This window comes from Trachemys scripta, chromosome 1 (genome assembly GCF_013100865.1).
Source record: "Trachemys scripta elegans isolate TJP31775 chromosome 1, CAS_Tse_1.0, whole genome shotgun sequence".
NCBI classification, from domain to species: Eukaryota; Metazoa; Chordata; order Testudines; family Emydidae; genus Trachemys; species Trachemys scripta.
The window spans coordinates 248,256,913-248,276,556 of record NC_048298.1 but is presented as its reverse complement, the minus strand read 5'-3'; the positions used below and the strand labels follow the sequence as shown (position 1 = coordinate 248,276,556).

Sequence of the window (19,644 nt, the reverse complement as noted above, 5' to 3'; positions counted from 1 at the left end):
AAGCTATATGCTAGCTGTTTGTGAAGATACTGGGGTGACATTAGATGTTATGAGGTGAAATTCTAGAGATTAGTGTGATGAATAGCCTAGGTGTATGATTCAATGTCACCGGAGAAGAGGCTGAAACAGTATGAAGTGGAGGCAGAATCCTGGGAGGTACAGACTAAGCACAACCACCACCCACAAGTTGCATGGACAAAGGGAGAGGCAGAATGCCAGAGACTATCCTAGAGATGCTTCGGAGAGCATTTCTGTCAGCAACCACTTGAAAACAGACAAAAGACACAGGCATGCATTGAAAGCCAAGGCGAACCAATTTTGGATGCCGAATACACATAAGCCAGCTGCCCCTTAATTGCCATCTAAACTACTCCATTAGCGGACTTTATGAACCCACTGGCTATTTGGGAATAACAAAAAAAACCTTCCTTGTTCATTATTTTGAAAGAGTTACTAATAAATAAATTCATTGCAATTCTTATTTTTTTTAATAATTAGAGTTTTCTAAAGACAATCCAGCAACAGGGAAAGAATTTGCAGTATGTAAACTATTAAAATTCTGGGACTAGTTTAAAAGGATTCTTGCAGCCAGATATATTTATCCTCTGAAAGGCAAAAAGGGGTAAATATTTTCTACCTCTTTAATGGCTGTGTTGTTGCAGAACTACATGTTTTATTTAGAGTACTTATTAGAGAAAACTATTCAGAAATAAGAATTGTTCATGGTACCAGTGTTGTGTAGATTGCTATAGTTTTGCTTAAAAGGAAAGAAACAGCTTGTGGTTTTCTAAAGTAACAAGACATTCATAACTTAAAATTGTCTGCAATTTGAGCATTTCCAAAAGAGTTATTTTTAAAATCTATAAAGAGGATAATCTGCAGCCCAGACTCAAATGCTCAGGAGTGAGAGAGGTGGTTTAATATCCTGATAAAGTGAAAGCAATAAGGAGAAGTTACTTACTCATACAGTAACTGGAGTTCTTCAAAATGTTTTGTCCCTACAGGAGCTCCATGTGAGGATGTGTGCACCACACCCATGCACATCTGATCAGAGGTTTTGGTAGTGGTGTTTGCACCCTACATATTCTCATACTCCAGAATGAGAGCAATTATAGGGAGGGGCCAGTCGGGGTCTCTCTAAACCACGAAGTCCAGAGTCAAGGACTCCAGAGCAGAGGGGAAGGAGGGCAGGTAGTGGAGCACACATAGGGGCAAAACATCTCAAAGAACTCCACTTTCTGTACAAGTAAGTAATCTCTCCTTCAAGGTATTGTCCCTATGGATGCTCCGTGTGAGCAGATTCTGGAGCAGTGCCTCAATACAGAGTACGGTGCTGAGAAGGCAAGTGTAGAGCAGATTGAAGACAGTACTGCCAAAAGCCATGTCAGTGGAAGCATACAGGATAGCATAGTGTTGGGAAAATGTGTGCACTACTGACCAGGTGGCAGCCCTGCAAGTGTCCAAGATAGGTATGTTCTCCAGTAGGGCTACAGAGATGCAGTCAGCTCCAGGTGGGGAATGTATCAAAGCTATGTAGCATGCCAGAATGCATCCCCAAAAAACATTTCAATAATCTTTGTGTGGAAATCAGATGTCCTTAGTATCTTTCTGCAAAAGAAGCAATCTGAGAGAATCCCTGAAGGGCTTAGGCCTATGAAGGTAGAAGCAAGAGCCCTGCTTTCATCCAGATCATGAAGACTGCCTTCCTCTCTGGAGGTGACACACTTGGGTAAAACACTGGCAATTGATATGGAAGTCAGTAGAGCTTTAGGTAGGAAATGAGGGAGGAGACAGAGTCACCTTAATAGGATAGAACACCGTATATGGTGGATCTGCCATAAGTGCTCCTAGCTCTCCTACCCTTCCGGCAGAGGCAGATGGCTACAAGGAATGAGATTCTGAAAGACAGAAGAACAAAAAACTCCAAGAGTTTAAAACATTTTTATTTCCCCCCTTAAGGTGCTAAGGACTAAATTAAGATCCCAGAGTAGCTTCCCTTACATAAGTAAAAGGGTTAAATAAATGCTTACGGAATCTCATCATGGTAGAATGAGCAAAAACTGAAAACCCTTTGATTGGGGGGCGAAAAGCTGTAATGGCAGTTAGGTGAACCTTAACAGAGTTCAGTGACAAACTCATGGCTTTTTAAATTTAGCAGGTAATAAAGATTGTAAGGAGAGACTCCAGAGGAAATGTGGACCATTGGGCACACCAGGCTTGGAAATGCTTCCACTTTTGCAGGTAATTTTTCCTTGTGGTAGGTTTTCTACTATTCAGTAGTACTGTCTGAATCTTGGGAGAACGCTCCTGTTCTACGCCTATGAGCCATCAAGGAGTCAAGCCCCGAGGTGAAGCAATGAAAGTTTGGGATGCGTCAGGAGGTCTGCTGTCAGAGGGAGGTGAAGAGGTGATCACAGAGACAGGTGGAGCAGATCAGGGAACCATACCTGCCTGGGCCACGATGGTGCTATAAGAATGATCACCAACCTCTCTCGTTTCTGTTCTGGACCTTGAGGACCCAAGTCATTGGGGGATAAGTGTATGGCAAGAGGCGAGGCCAAGGGATGAGGAGGGTGCATCTCAGCAAGTTCCGACTGTGCCCTCCCCTCAAGCAAAAGTGCCAGCACTTCATATTGGATGGTGTTGCAAAGAGATCTAGCTCTGGGGAGCCCCAGGTGAGACAGATTTCCTGAAAGACTGTGTTGTTCAACACCCACTTGTGGTCTTGACTGAAATACCTCTTCAAGGAGTCTGCTAAGATGTTGTGTAGTCCCGGAAGATAAATTGCTGAGATTTCTATGTGGTGAGATATGCACCAATTCCATAGCTTTATGTACTCTGCACATAAGGACTGGGATCTTGGTCCTCCTCAACAATTTGTATAGTATATTGCTGCCCTGTTGTCTAGCATTAGTCTGACTGAGTGACCTCTGATGTTGGATAGAAAGTGGAAACAAGCAATACGGACAGCTCTGAGTTTGAGAATATTGATATGGGGCGGGACGACACCTCTTGTGAGTCTGTTTGCCCTGAGCAGTGAAGTCCTGAAAATTAGTGCTCCAACAGGGACGCATCTGTGCCAATAATTTTTATGAGGGAAGGACGTAAGAATGGAACTCCCCCACAGACATTCTGTGGATCCTTCCACCAGTTGAGGGATTTGAGACAGTTTGTGCTTGTTGGGAGTGTAGACAGACCCGAGCCAGCTGAGTGTGCAGACCTGCATGGGCTGTGACAAATGTGAAGGCTGCCATATGACCCAGGAGCTGAAAGCAGGCCCTTGATGTGGTTTGTGGGCTCTGTTGTAGCCTAGAAATGAGGCTGAACATTGAGGGCAGCTTTGCTCTGGCAGTTGTGTAGTCTAAAATGGCTCTAACAAATTCTATGAATTGTACCAGTGTTGGAGTAGACTTCTCCACCTTAAGGCAGAGACAGATAGGGCCTTGTTGGTTGCTGACTGTACCCTGAAGAAGGTGCGAACCTTGAGGAGCCTGTCATCCACATAGGGAAAGACAATTATTCTCAAGTGATGAATTATTCTCATGCAATGGCTGAGAAGACCTTTGTGAAGACCCTCTAGGGGACTGAAAGGCCAAAGGGTAGGACCCAGTACGGAAAGTGGTGCTTGGCAACAACAAATTGTAGGAAACATTTGTGGGATGGTGCATAGCTATATGAAAGTATGATCTTGGAGGTAGAGGGTAATGAACCAGTCCCCTGGATCTAAAATGGAATGATCACTGCCTGAGTTACCATCTTGGATCACTGTGTGAGGATAAAGGAGTTCAAAAGTGCATAGATCCAAAACTGGTCTCCATCCCCCTCTTTTCTTGGGAACCAGGAAGTACCCAGAGTAGAATCGTTTTCCAGTAAAGTCTGGTGGAATGGATTTGATGGCCTTTAGAAGAAGAGATTGTACTCCTGCCTTAAGAAGCCTTCATGAGAACAGTCCCTGAATAAGGACGGAGGGGAAGGGGGGGGAGGGAGGATGGAAGGGAGGCATGGAGCTGAACTGGATGGAATAGCCTGTCAAAATCACTTCTAGGATCCATCTGTCCAAGGTGATGAGCCCCAAGGAAGGTAGGAAATAGGAGAGGTGTTGTTATCCACAGGGTGGGTTGATGCAGCATAGGATCCAGATTAAGGGGTGGTTCATGGCCTTTGATCAGCAAGTCAAAAAGGTCGCTTGGAAGAGGTTGCCAGAGTTTACTGTAAATGGTGGCCCTTTCTTGGGAAATGTGGTTGGTTCAGTCAGTCTGAGGGAGGTTTGGTAGTCAACTGGGTGGGATCGCTGTGCTGTCTGCAACGTGCTGTATTTTCTTTTTGTTTCAGGTATACAGATGCCAAGAGATCACACAGTCACCCTAGAGTCTTTAAGTGAGCGGAGGGAACCATTCATGGCATCACTGAAAAGCTTAGGCCTTTCAAAAGGAAGGTTCTCCACGGTATTTTGTATCTCCCTGGCAAGGCAGAGGCTTGCAACCATGACACCTAATGCATGGTTACAGCAGTTGCCATCGAATGTGAAGCTGTATGTGCCCCATTGAGAGAAGACTGAAAGGAAGCCTTAATGATTAACTGGCCTTCTGGGAAGAGGGCTTGTAACTGCTCCCTCTGGTCTTGAGGCAAATGTTCAGTGAAATGTGAAAATGTAATGTAATTTGTGAAGTCATATTTTGCATATGTGATGGGGCTTAATCCCCATCACCTGCAATGCTAGTGAATGCACCCAATTAGTCATGCTCCGCAGCTGTGGGGGGAGCAGGTGAATACTTAATTGGCTCCCAGCCAGAGGGAGCAGAGCTAAGCCACAAAATAAGTAGATTGAAGGAGTTCAACTGAGGGGAGAGACTGCAGAAGAGACAGGTGCCTCTGGCTGAGAGAAGCCCAGTGTTAGGTAACAGAGATAATGGGGGCAGTCCCCTACAGGGGCTGCATACACTCCTGCAAAGGAAGCCCAAAACAAGAATACAAGGAGAGGACTTCAGCAGCCCAAAGGGGCAGGAGAATTATCCATATTCATTTGGACTTGTTTATGATACCCTGGAAGTGGTTTGAACTTTGTGACTTTGCCAGAGGACTGAGCCACTGGAGTCAGAAGCAGGAAGTCAGCAGGAGGCACTGAAGTCAAAGACAGCAGCAACATCTCGCCCACCACACATCAAGGCCCGATAGTTCACAACTCTAAATTGGAGAGCAACCAAGGAATAGCTCTTGTAGCCTGTAAGGTCCATGTACTTACATTATTTATCAGAAGGCGTATTGCTTATTTCTTTCATTGACAGCAACTATCACCAAGGAGTTAGGGGTGGAATTGGAGGGGAAAAAATACTCCAAATCTTTGACCAACAGATAGTATTTTTTATCAATCCATTTGCATGGGGCTGGGATTGTTACTGCCAAATCATACAGGCCAGTGAGAGTAATGCCTCAAATGGGCAAGGCAAACTTGCTCTGGGGAGAGGAATGCAGAATATCCACCAGGAGTGTTGAGTTTCTTGTATTTCCTCTATTTAGCAATTCTTTTCATCAGATCTTGAAAGACCCTGATATCATCATCTGTATAGGATGCTGGTACAGGCATAACTGCCTTGCTGGGTGAGGATGATTTATTACATGGTGTCTCCTCCTCAGCTATTAGCTCCTGTTCCTGGGGAGGAGGGTCCTGCAATAATGGTGGCTGCTGGCTTGCTGGATCCTCTTCCATGAGGGTACCCTATAAAACTGGTCACCATAAGGGGTCCAGGGATTGCGAAAAGCCCACTGTGATAGAGCGCAGAGAAAGGGAACAGGACCCAAGTGGTTCCTGCCAGGGTTGGTGTGGGGTCCCTGGGGTCTCATCCTCAGGATACAACTCTAAGAAGGAAAGTTGGAATGGGAATGTGATGGAGTCCTAGACAGAAATGTCCGAGAATTGTCATCTCCTGTATCTAACAGGAGCCAACAGTATCCATACCGGTGTTCAAGGTGGGACTGACAACCAAGTCAGTACTGGAGGCAGAGTCTTTGTATGGGGGCACAGTAGCACTGATAGGGATTCCATCTCTGGAAGGCACGTTGGTACCAATAAGTGATCCCTCCCAGTACCCCTTAGCAAAGGGGATTCAGGTTCCTTCATGGCTTGGATATCCTCATGGGAGCGGAACCTAGTCGGTACCAGAGAACCTGGGTACAGTTCTACAGGAACATCAGGTGGTACCAAAGACAGTACATAATACATAACAGTGTGTATTCTTTGTCACCATGACCTGAGGAAGAGGGAACTGGAGCAGAGGTCAAAGCTGATTTTTTTTAAAGGAGTGTTTGTTCCTCAAGGAGTCCCTTGCATGTGGAGGGCTCTGATTCAAGTACTGGCAATGGCCGCTGAAGGCTGATTACAAGAAGACTTCTTGTTGTGGGTTGAACTGGAAGTCTTTTGGAGGTACCAGCATCTCGGTACAAGGCTGGTACATGCCTCAGCAGTACTTGCACTGGGACGCAAGGTCTCCTTGTCCCCTGGCCTTACAGGTGACTTTCCCCTTTTTCGGAGGCTCTCTCCAAGTAATCAAGTTTTTTCTTTTTTGAATGCTTCAAAGCATTTGAAGCTTTCCCAGGGTCTCTACTTATCAAGATTGAAGAAGTCACCAGAGTACCCCGAACAGCTGAGGTCAGTGTAGGGGGACGGAGGGGGATTTCAATCCCATGGGTCTCATGGAATGTTCCAAGAGGAGACACTTCAGTCTGTCTTCCCTCATTTTCCTAGACCTGCTCTTGAAACCTGAACAGACCATGCACTAAAAACAAGACTAGGAACTCTCCAATGCAGTGGCGGCAGCTGGAATGCCCATTGCTGAGAGAGAAAGACCTATGGTAGGTCTGGCAGGATTTGAAACTTCAGGGCTTTGGCATAACCCACATAGGGCAGGCCACAAAACAAAACAGGAGCCAAGGACTGCAGGGGGAAACAAAGGGGGGGGAGGGACCCCCCCCCCAGATGCACAAACTTGTGCTAAAAACAATAAACAAAATAAGAACCAAATAAAAGGAGATCGATTACATTGAAGTAGGCTGCTCATTAGTGGACACTGCAGTACTCCATCTTGAGCCGCAGGCAGCTGAGAAGAAACTGGAATGGCAGTGGGTCTGGTTCTCCCAATATTACCAGAGCACGAGGATGTGATGGGTACACATGCTGACACAGCTGCCAAAAATCTTCTATCAAAAGTGCACAAGCATGCACACATCCTAATGTGGAGCACCCATCAGACAATAATTCAAAAAAGAATTCAAACTTCAAAAATCTGCTGGTAACTAGCCTCTAATACCTTTAGTAAAAATAGAAATTATTCTGTAACATTACCTGTTCCCAAGTTTACCAGCTGTAGGTGATTGTTACAATAGTATAGAATTAATTAGACATTCCAGTAATGCAGTAAAATACTATGGGCCTGATGCAAAGCACATTGAAGTCAATGGCAAGACTCCAATTTGGCTTTCCATTTAGGCCCCTTATAAGCCAGTAACATTGTATTATTCTAAATCTCTAAGCTACCTGTAATCACAGAGCAAGGCTAACTATGAATACTCTATTTTTATGCATATTCATAAAAGTAGACAGAAATAAGTGTTTTCCAGCAACTCATACTGGGTCTGATTCTGACTAATATTAGCGTAAACAAGGAGTAAGTCTATTGAATTCAACGAATCTACACAGTTTAAAATGTATAGATTTTTTGTTGTTGTTCAGACTAATGAATATTCTGTTCATTGAAATAGTCATCATGTGTGATTAAAATGATCCTTTTTCAATCTGGCAACATATTTCAAATAGTTGCGTGCACAAACAAGTAGGCTAAAGTCAAAAGTTTCGAATGCGCTTTCTAGCAACCTTTTACCAAAAACTATACTGCAGGGATCAGCAACCTTTGGCACGCGGTTCGCCAGGGTAAGCTTATAGTGCATTCCCTTCCCTCTAAAACATTTCTCCTATGTCTAAAATGTCTCTCGACAGGGAATTCCCAGACTTTTCTCTGTTGTGACCCCTCTTTTAAAATATCAAAATATTTGTGACTTGCTTATAGACTTATTTGTTTACACAGGGCCAAATTTATCAAAGCTGGTGCTGGGACAGGTAAAGTTCACCTTCCTGAGCCAGCTAAATCCATTGTCCCAGAGAGGAGATTCAGTACTCTGCAGGACAATCTGAATTCTTGTCACCATACATTCCCTATTGTGAATGGGTGTTTACAAAGCCTGGCATACTTGACAGCAAGCTGGAACTAAAATCTGTGCAAGGACTTCAGTTCTACATCACTCTGGTGTAGTAGATTGGAAAAAAAACTATGGCAGCTCAATTTAACTTTTTTTAAGTGAGTTAAATATGAAAATGAATAGTAACATCAGTGTCTTTGCCATTTATTTTTATATTAAACTTATGCTATGCTGTCCACACATTTATGGTTTTCACTATGCCACGGATTTTGGTTTTGAAGACCTACAGCTGCATTGTAGGAGTGGTCAGGATGGAAGCTGGAGGTTTCAGTAGCTCACTGAGAATCATCTGGGGCTTTTAGAACCTAGATTGGTATGGAAGGCAATTTGAATTGTGGGTTAAACACATTAGTTACATGTTTCTGCTAAAATAATAAAGTAAAAGCAGTGAACTAGTTAATTTAGATATTTAAATGCCATCTTAAGGTTTCAGTGTTAACACTTCACTGAGATGAATGGGTCAGGTTACAGTCCTAATAGCTATGCTGTCTGCAGTCTCAGGAAGATAGCATAGCATCAGTTATGACTGGTTTTCATGTTTACCTTTGTAATTATGAGGATTGGAAACAATTAAATCATGGAATACTACTACCCTGGTGTTCTTTTACATTCTTTAGTAGTTTTCCAAAATATGCTGTGATTGGCAATCTGTTACTATGAAAACAACCCCTAAAAAGTTAATATGATTGCAGTGGGAAGGGGTGAGCTAGAGAACTTGGAATTGTAACTATGAAGACAGTAGAGTCACCTCCTTATTTTAAAGGTGACTGCTAGACTAGGGACCTGATTCTCATCTCCCCACTAATCAACACTTACCACACTCTCTCTCATATACACATTATGGCAGAACATTTTGAGAGGGGTGCAAGCAGGCACAAAGAGATAGATTGAATATGCTTCATTTACATTTTACAGCACGTACTAATCCTCCAGAAGGAGAGATCATGAAGTAATTGTTACAAAACAGATGTTTGCCTTGTTACTACACAACAGAACCTCAGATACATGTGGGTTTTTTTTTTCCATTTACTGAGAAGGAAATAGTGGTAGGTGAGGTAACCCCACCTTGTTGTAAATGTTGGTAAAAGATCCTTTTTAAAGGTGACCTCTTTATAGCTCTATTTCATTAATTTGTATATTTTTCACTTCTCTAAGTTGAATATTTATATTACATTTTTTAAATAAGGAAGTTCAAATATTTCATTTAAACGCCGCAAGACCTCGGGGTCCTGATCCACATTTTCTGAGGCACTGCTCTAGACTACAGAGCTCTGAAATTATGTAAGCTGGTAAGATATTTTTCTACAGGGATGCTACCCAATGGAAATCTCAGCTTGGACTTGCAAAATGTGAATGAAATTTAAACTGCAGCTATACTTCAAAGAGAAATGGCAAAAATGTAATAGTTTACAAATAAGGGGATGGTGAATATTCCTCCTCGCTGCCAGTCCTAGAACTCAACTTGGGGTCAAAATTCAAGCTTTATTCTTTCTGGCTTGTGCATCAACGCTAGTATTAAATGGTGATATTCTGCCCTGCACCTCTTAGAGCGGCAGCACAGAACTTGCAGCCCAAGGATGTGGAGAGCTTACCGTGGCTTTTAGCCACCTTTGAACCCTCCTGATACTGGGCTGCTCCAGGAGTTAAAGAGGCCTAGAACAAAACCTAGATAGCCATGGGGATCTGTCTAAGTTATGGCAGCCTCTCAGGCCTGCCCTATGGGACCCCAGTGCCCACCACTGACACGTCCCCTCCAGCTTCACCCCTAGCATTCCCCCTAAGTCAGGACCTGCAAGGGGATTCTCTGAAGGCAGCCTTTGGCAGTTTTCTGCAGTGCCTGCCACCAGGGGAAATCATCCCCTGTCCACAATGGAAGCTTTTGGGGCTCCTTTTCATCATTCTGGCCATTTTAATGGATGTCAAGGAGTAGGAGTGAGGATCTCACTCATAAACTCGGCAGTTCTGTTGAGATGAGTGATTCAGTTCATTCTCCCATAGCCCTGTAGAGGCAGCACAGCTAACAGGAGAAAACGCAGAAATGTACTAATGCCACTGAAGGAGACAAAAATAGGATTCTAAAAACACAGACAGCAAATCAGTTGAATACACTTTTATGGTTTAATTTTTCTTTTTACACAGATTATGAGACTGTTGCAGAAAAGAGTCACTTTTGTATGCAACTATTTCAATGGATGGTACTAGTTATGTATTTAAGTATTTGATCTTTTCTTATTTGACTGGATGTCTTCATTGAAGTCAATTTATTTTCATCTTTTTCAGTTTTGAATTAAAGTACTGTAACTTGCACTGGCTGAGAAGTTGACTATGCTGTCATTATAATTTAGATATCTATTTTAGGCTGAGCTTTCACCAGGCTAGCATTGTACATGAGATGCTGTACTGCAATGTATTTACCATGTGGAATATTAAAAAACTAAATAAAAAGTGAGTGTGACCAACTTACTTTAGCATTAAGAGGGCACACTGACAGAGCACTCCTAAAAAGCTGTTCTTCAGACCTCCACTGGTTACTGCGGATAACACAGCGCAACACGTTGATCAACAAGATTCCTAGTACAGCAGCAGCAAGCATTTTCTTAAAGAAAGGAGATATAGGTTAATCATCCTTGTATTAAAGTTTCTCCACTAGTCTTGGTCCATCAGTTTTATTGACAGTTAGTACGTACCTTTTTCTTAGCTTGTTTGCTCAATAGACTAAATCCATACGTAAGTAGCATACAATAGCCAATACTGGGGAGGTAGATGACTCTCTCTGCAACAACAAATCCTACTCGGAAGAACAGGTTACTTGCAGGAAGAAAAGGGATAATAAGAAATCCCAGTCCCAGTGTAAGAATTCTGGAAATAAGAAACAGACTCACATTTAGCAACAAAACTTAGATGAAAAAGTGCTTTTGTTAATATACAAAAACTGTTTACTAATCATTGGGAGCCATTATGTGGACTTAACCTATTCATGTCTACCTCCCATTGAATTTAAATGGGATCTGGGTGCCTAACTCTCGTGGGCTTCTTTGAAAATCTAGACACCCTTCCCACAAAATTAAACTGAAGTCAAGACGTGGATTCCACACGTCTTGGAAATCATTCATAGAATATTAGGGTTGGAAGAGACCTCAGGAGGTCATCTAGTCCAATCCCCTGCTCAAACAGGATCAACACCAACATTAATTCTGTTCACCCTGATCCAAATATACAGGCAATAAAACTATTGATTACAGCTATATACAAATTTTTTAAACTAATTGACCAATTAAGGTAAAATATTTGTTTTTTTTAAAAAAGCCACCTCAAAGATGCATCATAAACATGTTAAAGACACTGCTTGAAATAACCAGTTCTCAGTTGAAGACCAATCAAAGAAGACAAGTGTTCATGTCAGAAAGCCACAATGTTCATCATAAAAGAGAACCACCATCAAGGTATCTATACATTATGTTAAAATATTTATTTTTACACTAATTTATATTTATAATAAACTTTTGGGAACTTGAAACCGAAATTGGGTGTCCTCCTCCCCACCGCCCCCAATGTGCTAGGCCTTCACTTCACTTCCAAATTATTTTGTTAGTTTAGAGGTGATCATGGATGCTGGCCCACTGGCTCTCTGAGTTGTTGTCCCTCCCTTGGGTGGGGAATGGAGGCAGAAATTTGGGCTTTCACTGGTCTTCCCTCCTCTTCCCTCCAGGAGGGGGAGGGAGTGGCTTGGCTCTAACAGGATCTAAGTCTGACCCGCACACTCTGGTTGCCATTGAATGACTAGATCAGGACAGACCCACTGACTGGCTCCCAACTGCAGAGGCAAGGTGAGGAAGGAAGTGTTGTTTCTGCCTACGGCTGGCCAGTAGCCATTTTGGCTTTGTTCCAGCCCCACCCTTATCCCATCTTCGTATACTAGATCCTTAAGGGGCTATGCTGCTGGCCAAATTTTATTCGGGGTCTGGAATAGAGTGACCAGATGTCCCCATTTTATAGGGACAGTCCCATTTTTGGGTCTTTTTTTTATATAGCTCCTATTACCCCCCCCACCCCCAGTCCCGATTTTTCACATTTGCTGTCTGGTCACCTAGTCTGGAAGAAATTTTTTCCGCTACATGGCAAAAGACTGCGTGGGGTTTTTTTCACCTTCCATCAAACATCCAAGCAGTTTGATTTAGGGATTTATATTATATATATTGCAACTTTGGCTGGTTCCGGTGGGTGGAGAGGGAGTTAAGAAACAGTCCTATATGAGGTGTGTTGTGAGCAAGACACGAGAAGTCATTCTTCCGCTCTACTCTGCTCTGGTTAGGCCTCAGCTGGAGTATTGTGTCCAGTTCTGGGCGCCGCATTTTAAAAAGATGTGGAGAAATTGGAAAGGGTCCAAAGAAGAGCAACAAGAATGATTAAAGGTCTTGAGAACATGACCTATGAAGGAAGGCTGAAAGAACTGGGTTTGTTTAGTTTGGAAAAGAGAAGACTGAGAGGGGACATGATAGCAGTTTTCAGGTATCTAAAAGGGTGTCATAAGGAGGAGGGAGAGAACTTGTTCACCTTAGCCTCTAAGGATAGAACCAGAAACAATGGGTTTAAACTGCAGCAAGGGAGGTCTAGGTTGGACATTAGGAAAAAGTTCCTAACTGTCAGGGTGGTTAAACACTGGAACAAATTGCCTAGGGAGGTTGTGGAATCTCCATCTCTGGAGATATTTAAGAGTAGGTTAGATAAATGTCTATCAGGGATGGTCTAGACAGTATTTGGTCCTGCCATGCGGGCAGGGGACTGGACTCGATGACCTCTCGAGGTCCCTTCCAGTCCTATAATCTATGAATCTATGAGGTTCTTAACTCAATGTGCTTCTTGGGCATGGGCTTCAAGCACAACTTTGCAGAGTGAAGAGGTCCATGCCTCATGCAGCCTGGCTCTCCTACTTCCAGTGTGGATGAGGGGAATGGGCTGTGACTCTGATTTCTTGCCAAGATTCCTGAGCAGGCCTGGGGGCATACAGGGGGCACTGCCCCCATATCCATCGTGAGATTTGTAGAACCTGGAGCCACTGGCACCCAGTTAAATTCCACACTAGAACAGCCTTGCCTGGTAGTTTGGGAAGGGGTTCCTTGTTGGTTAATTCAGTATATACTCGTTCATAAGCCGAATTTTTTTTAGTAAAAAAGGGAAGCACCAGAGAAGGGGGTCGGCTTATGAACGGGTATAGAGAGGGAGAGGTGGGACACAGCCCCTCCCGCCAACAGAGGGAGCAAGGAGAGGCAGCACAGCCAGTAGAGCCAGAAGGGAAGAGGAGGGGCCAGAGTCTCTCCGCTTCTGGCCACGCTGCTCTTCCCCCAGCCTCCGAAGCAGCTGCAGCTCCAGGACTGGCAGGCTGCAGCCGTGCCACTCAGCCCCGCCCCCAGAGCAGGCTGCGGCCGCCCAGCCCAGCCCGCTGGAACATGCTGCAGCCGCACCGCCCGGTCTAGCCCTCCAGAGCAGGCTGCAGCTGCGCTGCCCAGCCTGCCAAGCAGCTCCAGCCAGGCCAGAAACATCCTCCCCAGATAAGGTGGGAAGGGATGGGATGGGGAGAGTGTGGGGGTCCCAAGCTAGGGGTGCGGTCATGTGGGGTGTGGTCACAGGGGGTTATTCCCCTGACCCACAGCTTCTCCCCTCCAAAAAAATCCCCCCCCTCCCGGTTGCTGTCCTGGCCCGTCAGGGTAAGCAGCTGGCAGGCTGGGACACTTTGTTTACTTAGGTTTACCTCTGTGCCTGTGAACGCTAAAGGTAAACAAACCATCTCGGCCCACCAGCGGCTTATCCTGATGGACCGGGAGCCAAAGTTTGCCGACCCCTGAATTATAGGGTTGGTTATGAACAGGTCATAAAAATTTTCCATTTTTACTTATCCAGCTCAGGGGGGTCAGCTTATAAACGAACCGACTTATGATCACGTATATATGGTAGTTTATTAAAATTGCAGCTTCTGCATTTAACTATACTCTGGTGTGTGTGTCTCACTGCTTCTGTCTCTGTATTAATGAGAGTATTGACTTAGGCTGTGCAAACTAGTAAAAGCATGGAGGAAAGGGAAATATATAATAGATTAGCATTTTAGAGGGAAAAATTGGCACTGCAGAAGATGATAAAAATTTGAACAATAGATGGCATTGGGATTAAATTGTTTATATAATTTTAAAGAGCTGGCAAATTTATCAGTTAAGGACATCCAAAAAGTGCAACCTAAACATATCATGAGAGATGTTACATTCTTTTATCATATTAAAGGCTTCTATTTACAGAAGCTTTTGGTTTTCTTTTCTATGAAGTACAATTCCCCCCCCCCCCCCCCCCCAATTATTTTCTCAATAACCCTTCATTGATAAAAGAGTAATCACTCTGGGATAGCATTTTATTTTTAATCAATGGCCAGAATCACTACATCTTTTCAAAAAAGGCCCCCTTTTTTGTTATTACAAAAGAAGGGAAAAAAGAATTGTAAAAAGAGGGGCACAACATACATCAATTACACTCTGCTCTGACCACAAATTACTTTTTACCACCTACAGTGCTAAGGATCTCAAAATGCCATCTCAGGAGGAAAATAAAGCAGCCATCCATACCTCTTTCTACAAGTTTGCTTCCCAGTAGTCAATGCCCAAATTAGGATGAAACTGCAATAGCAGCTATAAATATTTATTTGAAATACATTTGCTAGATATTGGTTCCACTGAATTGTTAAAATGATCAGTACTGGATTTAACAAAAATAATACTGTACTTAACCTAGTGTGGAATTTAAAATTCAGCACTGTCTCTTACCTTCTCTTATGGCTGTCTTGTGAGCACAGAGCTTGGCATATCAGGCCAATTAGGCAGAACCAAAGTGCTGCTAGTGCAATTATTCTCCAGTCACTGACTGATTTAATAAGGGGTATGCAGCCCATTGACCAATCAAAACACAGCCACCAGGGACACAGCAGCAGCCATGCATTCAACGAATAGTAGTAATTATAGTTTATAGCCTGTCAGTCAAAGAAAAACAAACATTTATTTGATACTAAACTTCCAAAAAAACCCAAAATCCAACTTCAGCACTCTGTGATCTTTGTTTCCCTTCCCCTCCACCCCCAAAAATGTATCTTTTAAAATAATAAGTGTCCTAACTCAAATGCTGCATGATTCTAATTACATACAGGTCCATTCATTTTGCTTTTTTTTTAAATCGTATGATGATTTTTATCAAAAACGTTTTCCATGCACAGGATGTTTCTCCTATTCAGGATGGGAGAGCCAATAGACAGTCCTCTATGTATGTGGATCTGGATGGAACAATCTCCCAAAACACGAGGCAATGTGAAAAAAGCTCAGCTTTATTATTGGGTATGTCTACGCTGCAATAAAGACCCACAGCTAGTCCGTGTCTCCTGACTTGGGCTCCATCTGCAGGGCTATAAAACTGCAGTGTAGACGTTTGAGCTCAGGCTGGAGCCCGGGCTCTGGGACCTTACAGGTGGAGAGGGTCCCAGAGCCCAGGGACCAACTGAAGCCCCAACATCTTCACTTCAATTTTATAGCCCCAAAGCCCGAGCCCCACGAGCTGAGTCAGCTGACCTGGGCCAGCCATGGGTCTTTTATTGCTGTGTAGACATACCCACCGTAGGCAAAGGCACTAACACAAAAAATCACCACACCACCACAATACAAAGCCACATACCCAGCCAGAACATAGTGTTATTTTATTCAAAGGTGAAGGAAAAGTGCAGGACCAACTTTCAATAGCTGTTAAGGGAAAGGACAGCAAAAGGATTGTATCCCTTCTCCCATGAACATAGAAAAGAGGGGAAGAAAACACACAGTACATTAAATAAAACCACACAAGATTTACTAAAAAGGTGATTCATCATACAGTCCACAAATACAAGAAACACTCATTTTATTGATTTTTTTTTTTTAAGTGCTGAAGTAAAATTGAACTTTCCTTTTAAAGACCCAGTTTTTTTTAACTTGCGGAAGTATGACAGGTTTGTGACTTACTCTCACAAACAGGCTGTCTGCAAATGAAGCTGGGTTGTCTACTTCAGTAAAAGCGGGTGGTCCTGTGCCCATAATTCTCCAGCGCATGCAGAGCATAGTGGCCCCTCCAGACAACAGAACAGTTATCCTGAAGAGGAGTCCCTTTTTAAACAACCCAACATTCTACAGGAGAAAAACAACAACAGGACAAATTATTAACACCTTCAGATCTTGTTCCCATCCACCTAAAACAGAAATAGCTGGAAAGAAGATGGTATTTGTGCATTCTAAATATCGAAGGGAATAAATGTTTTACAGCCATTGAACCAAATTCTCTATTGCATGGGTATCTACTTGCTTTATGGCAAAAATATTTATTATAAATAAAGAATAAGAAAGAAGCTCTTCAGAAGGACTGTGCCTTCTGATTGTACAGCATCTGATATATATTGTAGGGCAGGGGGTTCTCAAACTGGGGGTCGGGACCCCTCGGGATCACAAGGTTATTACATGGGGGGGTCCATGAGCTGTCAAACCCCAAATCCCGCTTTGCCTCTAGCATTTATAACAGAGTTAAATATATAAAAAATTGTTTTTAATTTATAGGGGCGGGTCACACTCAGAGGCTTGCTATGTGAAAGGGGTCACAAGTAAAAAAAAAAGTTTGAGAGTCACTGTTGTAGGAGCTTTGGGAAACAAATAATCAAGAAACAAAATAATAATAAGGGCTGAGGATTCCCTTCTCTCTGGTTTTATTTTGTGGTCTTCATGATTAATTTGAAAAGAAAGACTTATTGCAAACAAAATTTTATTGATAATGAATTACAAAGGAAACAATTTCTCTTTAAGAAGCGTCTCTAACAATCTCTGGAAGTTTAAGTTATTTCTCAAGTCAGTTTCTGTCAGGGGATTTGAAGAACATACATGTAAGTATTCATACAGCATGTTGGAAAGATCAATACTCTGAGAATTAATGATAATGTACTGTGAGCATTTATTTTAAAAAACATCTCAATTAAATACAATTGAAATATTTAACTAGCATTCTGTTCTAAAACAGATATTTTTATATGATATTGTTCTAAAGCAAGTGTTTTTCTCCATTTAAATCTATTCAGTGTAAAAATTATGAGTTGATACATGAAAGTTCCACAGTTAAAAATTAGGGAAAAAGGAGGAAGCTGGTAAAATTATTAAAAGCATGACTAAACCCAAGTGACTTAGGAACCTATATTTTACTGTAAAATGTATTATTGCAGTTTATACAGGATTTATTATGGAGAAACGAGGCAAGAATTCCATCCTTAAGACTGCCTCTAGTGTTCCATTATGACCTCATTTTCAGATCACTCTCCACTACATGGTTAGGGAAGTTTATCTTTCATGAAAATCATCGTGGATTGAGAGAAAAATTTAAAATAAACAAAAATTAGAAGAAGAAATGTCACTGCTCTTTTGTCCATTCTTATGCCAAGGGTTGAGACTTAAATGTGAAAAGAGGGTCTGGATCTGAAATTGTCGTAAAAAAAAAGTTTAATGTTTCTTTAGACTCCCAGGGGAAGGGTGAAGAAATTGTAAGAAACTTGAAACCGTCTGTATACAACATTTCCATGCACAGATCAGAACAATTTTTGGAGGTGGGAGAAGTTAAAATTAATGAGCTATTAATATTTTCCATCGTATTTTCATGAAATAACTGGCATTTGAAGTTTTCCACACATAGCCCTAAGGATTTAAAATTGTAAACCGAAACAATGCTTTAAACTCTTCACATTTTAAAGAAAGTCACTTATAAAAGGTTTATCTTTGAAGCATTTCCTCAATAAAACTCTGAAGTGGTTCTGCTTTAGTCCTCTACTAATCCCAAGACTCCTCACTTTTCTTAAACTGACTGACAGTCAACTTACACTGTTGAGTGCTCTGGCATTCCTTTTTGCTGCTAGAACTACCCCTTTCCCTTGAGCTAGATATCTTTGCCCAAATTGGCTGATTCAGTTCTACAGAGTTCACTCCCATTTACTGAGATCCCTCCTTAAGCTCCAAAGGGCCTTTCATTCACATTTCATCCTTGCAGAGTTTATGGAAGCTCCACAGGGCTTAAACTAAACACCAGAAGAGCAACGGTTCTCTGCAGTTTTACACCATGCAAAGTCCAATGAAGATTTTTCTGCCTTGTTGAACCCTCCAAGGGAAGGACAGATAGTTTGTCATTAGTAACTCTCTTCTCTCGAGGGACTATCCAGTTGCAGTCAAAAGTTTACCCAATGCTTGTTATTTCTGGGATTTGCTGGCCACTGCACATGTGACATGCCAGATTCCATCTGAGCTGATAATGGATGAATTAGGGTTCACTGGAGACACCCATTTATCCTCCAGAGAATGCCAGTGGATTAACTGGGTTCTCATTCACAGCTTCTATGTCTAGAAACTAGGAGGTCTTTTTCTTTCTTGGCAATTTGTGTTCTGGGGGAAAGAAAGTATCTGAGCTGGATTGCCAAAAGAGAAAATTATTCTCTTACGTAAGAGGTACTTCTGTGCATGCTGTAACTCTTGCTTTTTCTGCCTTAAAATCTGTTTTGTAAACCTGGATAAATAATTCACTCTTCGCTTTGCCAATTGGATGTTGTCAACATCCATTTAACTGGTCTTGGACTGATTCCATGCGTTAGAGCCAGCTTTCTTAAATACTCGGACATCAGCTCTTTATATATTGCTGTGAAAAGAGCTATGAAATGCAGGCGTTTAAGTCTTGCTGGGTACAGCAGTGCTCTACCATGATCGCTCATGTTGCTGAAAAGATGTTCCAGATCATTGCCTTGTTTTGCTGACTCTGAAATTATATCTAGTTTATGATTGCACACCCAGCACATACAAAACTGTGAAAATGGCATCTTTTTTGTTGCCTGGAGAGCTAGAATGAACTGAGACTGAGCACACTCACCTCCAATGACTTGTCCGTATGTAGTACCTTTTGAATAAGTTCCAAAATATTTAGTTTGTTAATCACCAGAGCATCAAATACAGCATTCAAGCCCTAAATAACCAAGAGAAAGAGAGAAAGCAGAATTCATTTATTAAAAGTGTATTTTAAAAATCCTACTTCTATAGTGAATCTCAATTCTGATTCTGAACTTGTTACAAATGGACAGAGTCAGTGCTCCAAGAAAAAGAAAGAACACTGCAGGAGACCATGCCTCAACACTTGACAGGATGCCGCATGCACCCCTGTGCATGGCCAGGCAGCCTCCTGGTCTATGCATATGTAATGGGGGGCATAAGAACATTACCCCACCTCCTCTCTGCCCTCCCAACCCTTTTTGCAGCCCAGGGGTTGCAGTCATGGGGACTAGTGCAATAAAGTGGATTTTTAAAAGCCACCCATCCCTTACCTCTC

General features: G+C 42.5%; 1 protein-coding gene and 1 long non-coding RNA gene across 3 annotated transcripts in view; one reads left to right on the top strand and one right to left on the bottom strand.

Moving 5' to 3' along the window:
* The window catches only part of LOC117870825, a 33,133-nt gene extending 22,410 nt beyond the window's left edge, over positions 1-10,723 (top strand). Inside the window, exons 3-4 of the long non-coding RNA XR_004644048.1 lie at positions 2,156-2,241; positions 4,333-10,723. This is a non-coding gene — a long non-coding RNA (uncharacterized LOC117870825). The remainder of the gene's footprint in view (positions 1-2,155; positions 2,242-4,332) is intronic.
* The window catches only part of TMTC4 (transmembrane O-mannosyltransferase targeting cadherins 4), a 73,775-nt gene that overhangs the window by 19,569 nt on the left and 34,562 nt on the right, over positions 1-19,644 (bottom strand). For both annotated transcript variants that reach the window (XR_004644047.1, XM_034758208.1), the window contains exons 7-11: positions 19,192-19,284; positions 16,272-16,433; positions 15,057-15,259; positions 10,938-11,109; positions 10,715-10,846 (exon numbers count right to left, since the gene is read on the bottom strand). Coding sequence is in view for 1 of the 2 variants with exons in the window: in XM_034758208.1 (XP_034614099.1) it covers positions 10,715-10,846; positions 10,938-11,109; positions 15,057-15,259; positions 16,272-16,433; positions 19,192-19,284 (762 nt within the window). In the remaining variant the exon portion in view is untranslated. The remainder of the gene's footprint in view (positions 1-10,714; positions 10,847-10,937; positions 11,110-15,056; positions 15,260-16,271; positions 16,434-19,191; positions 19,285-19,644) is intronic.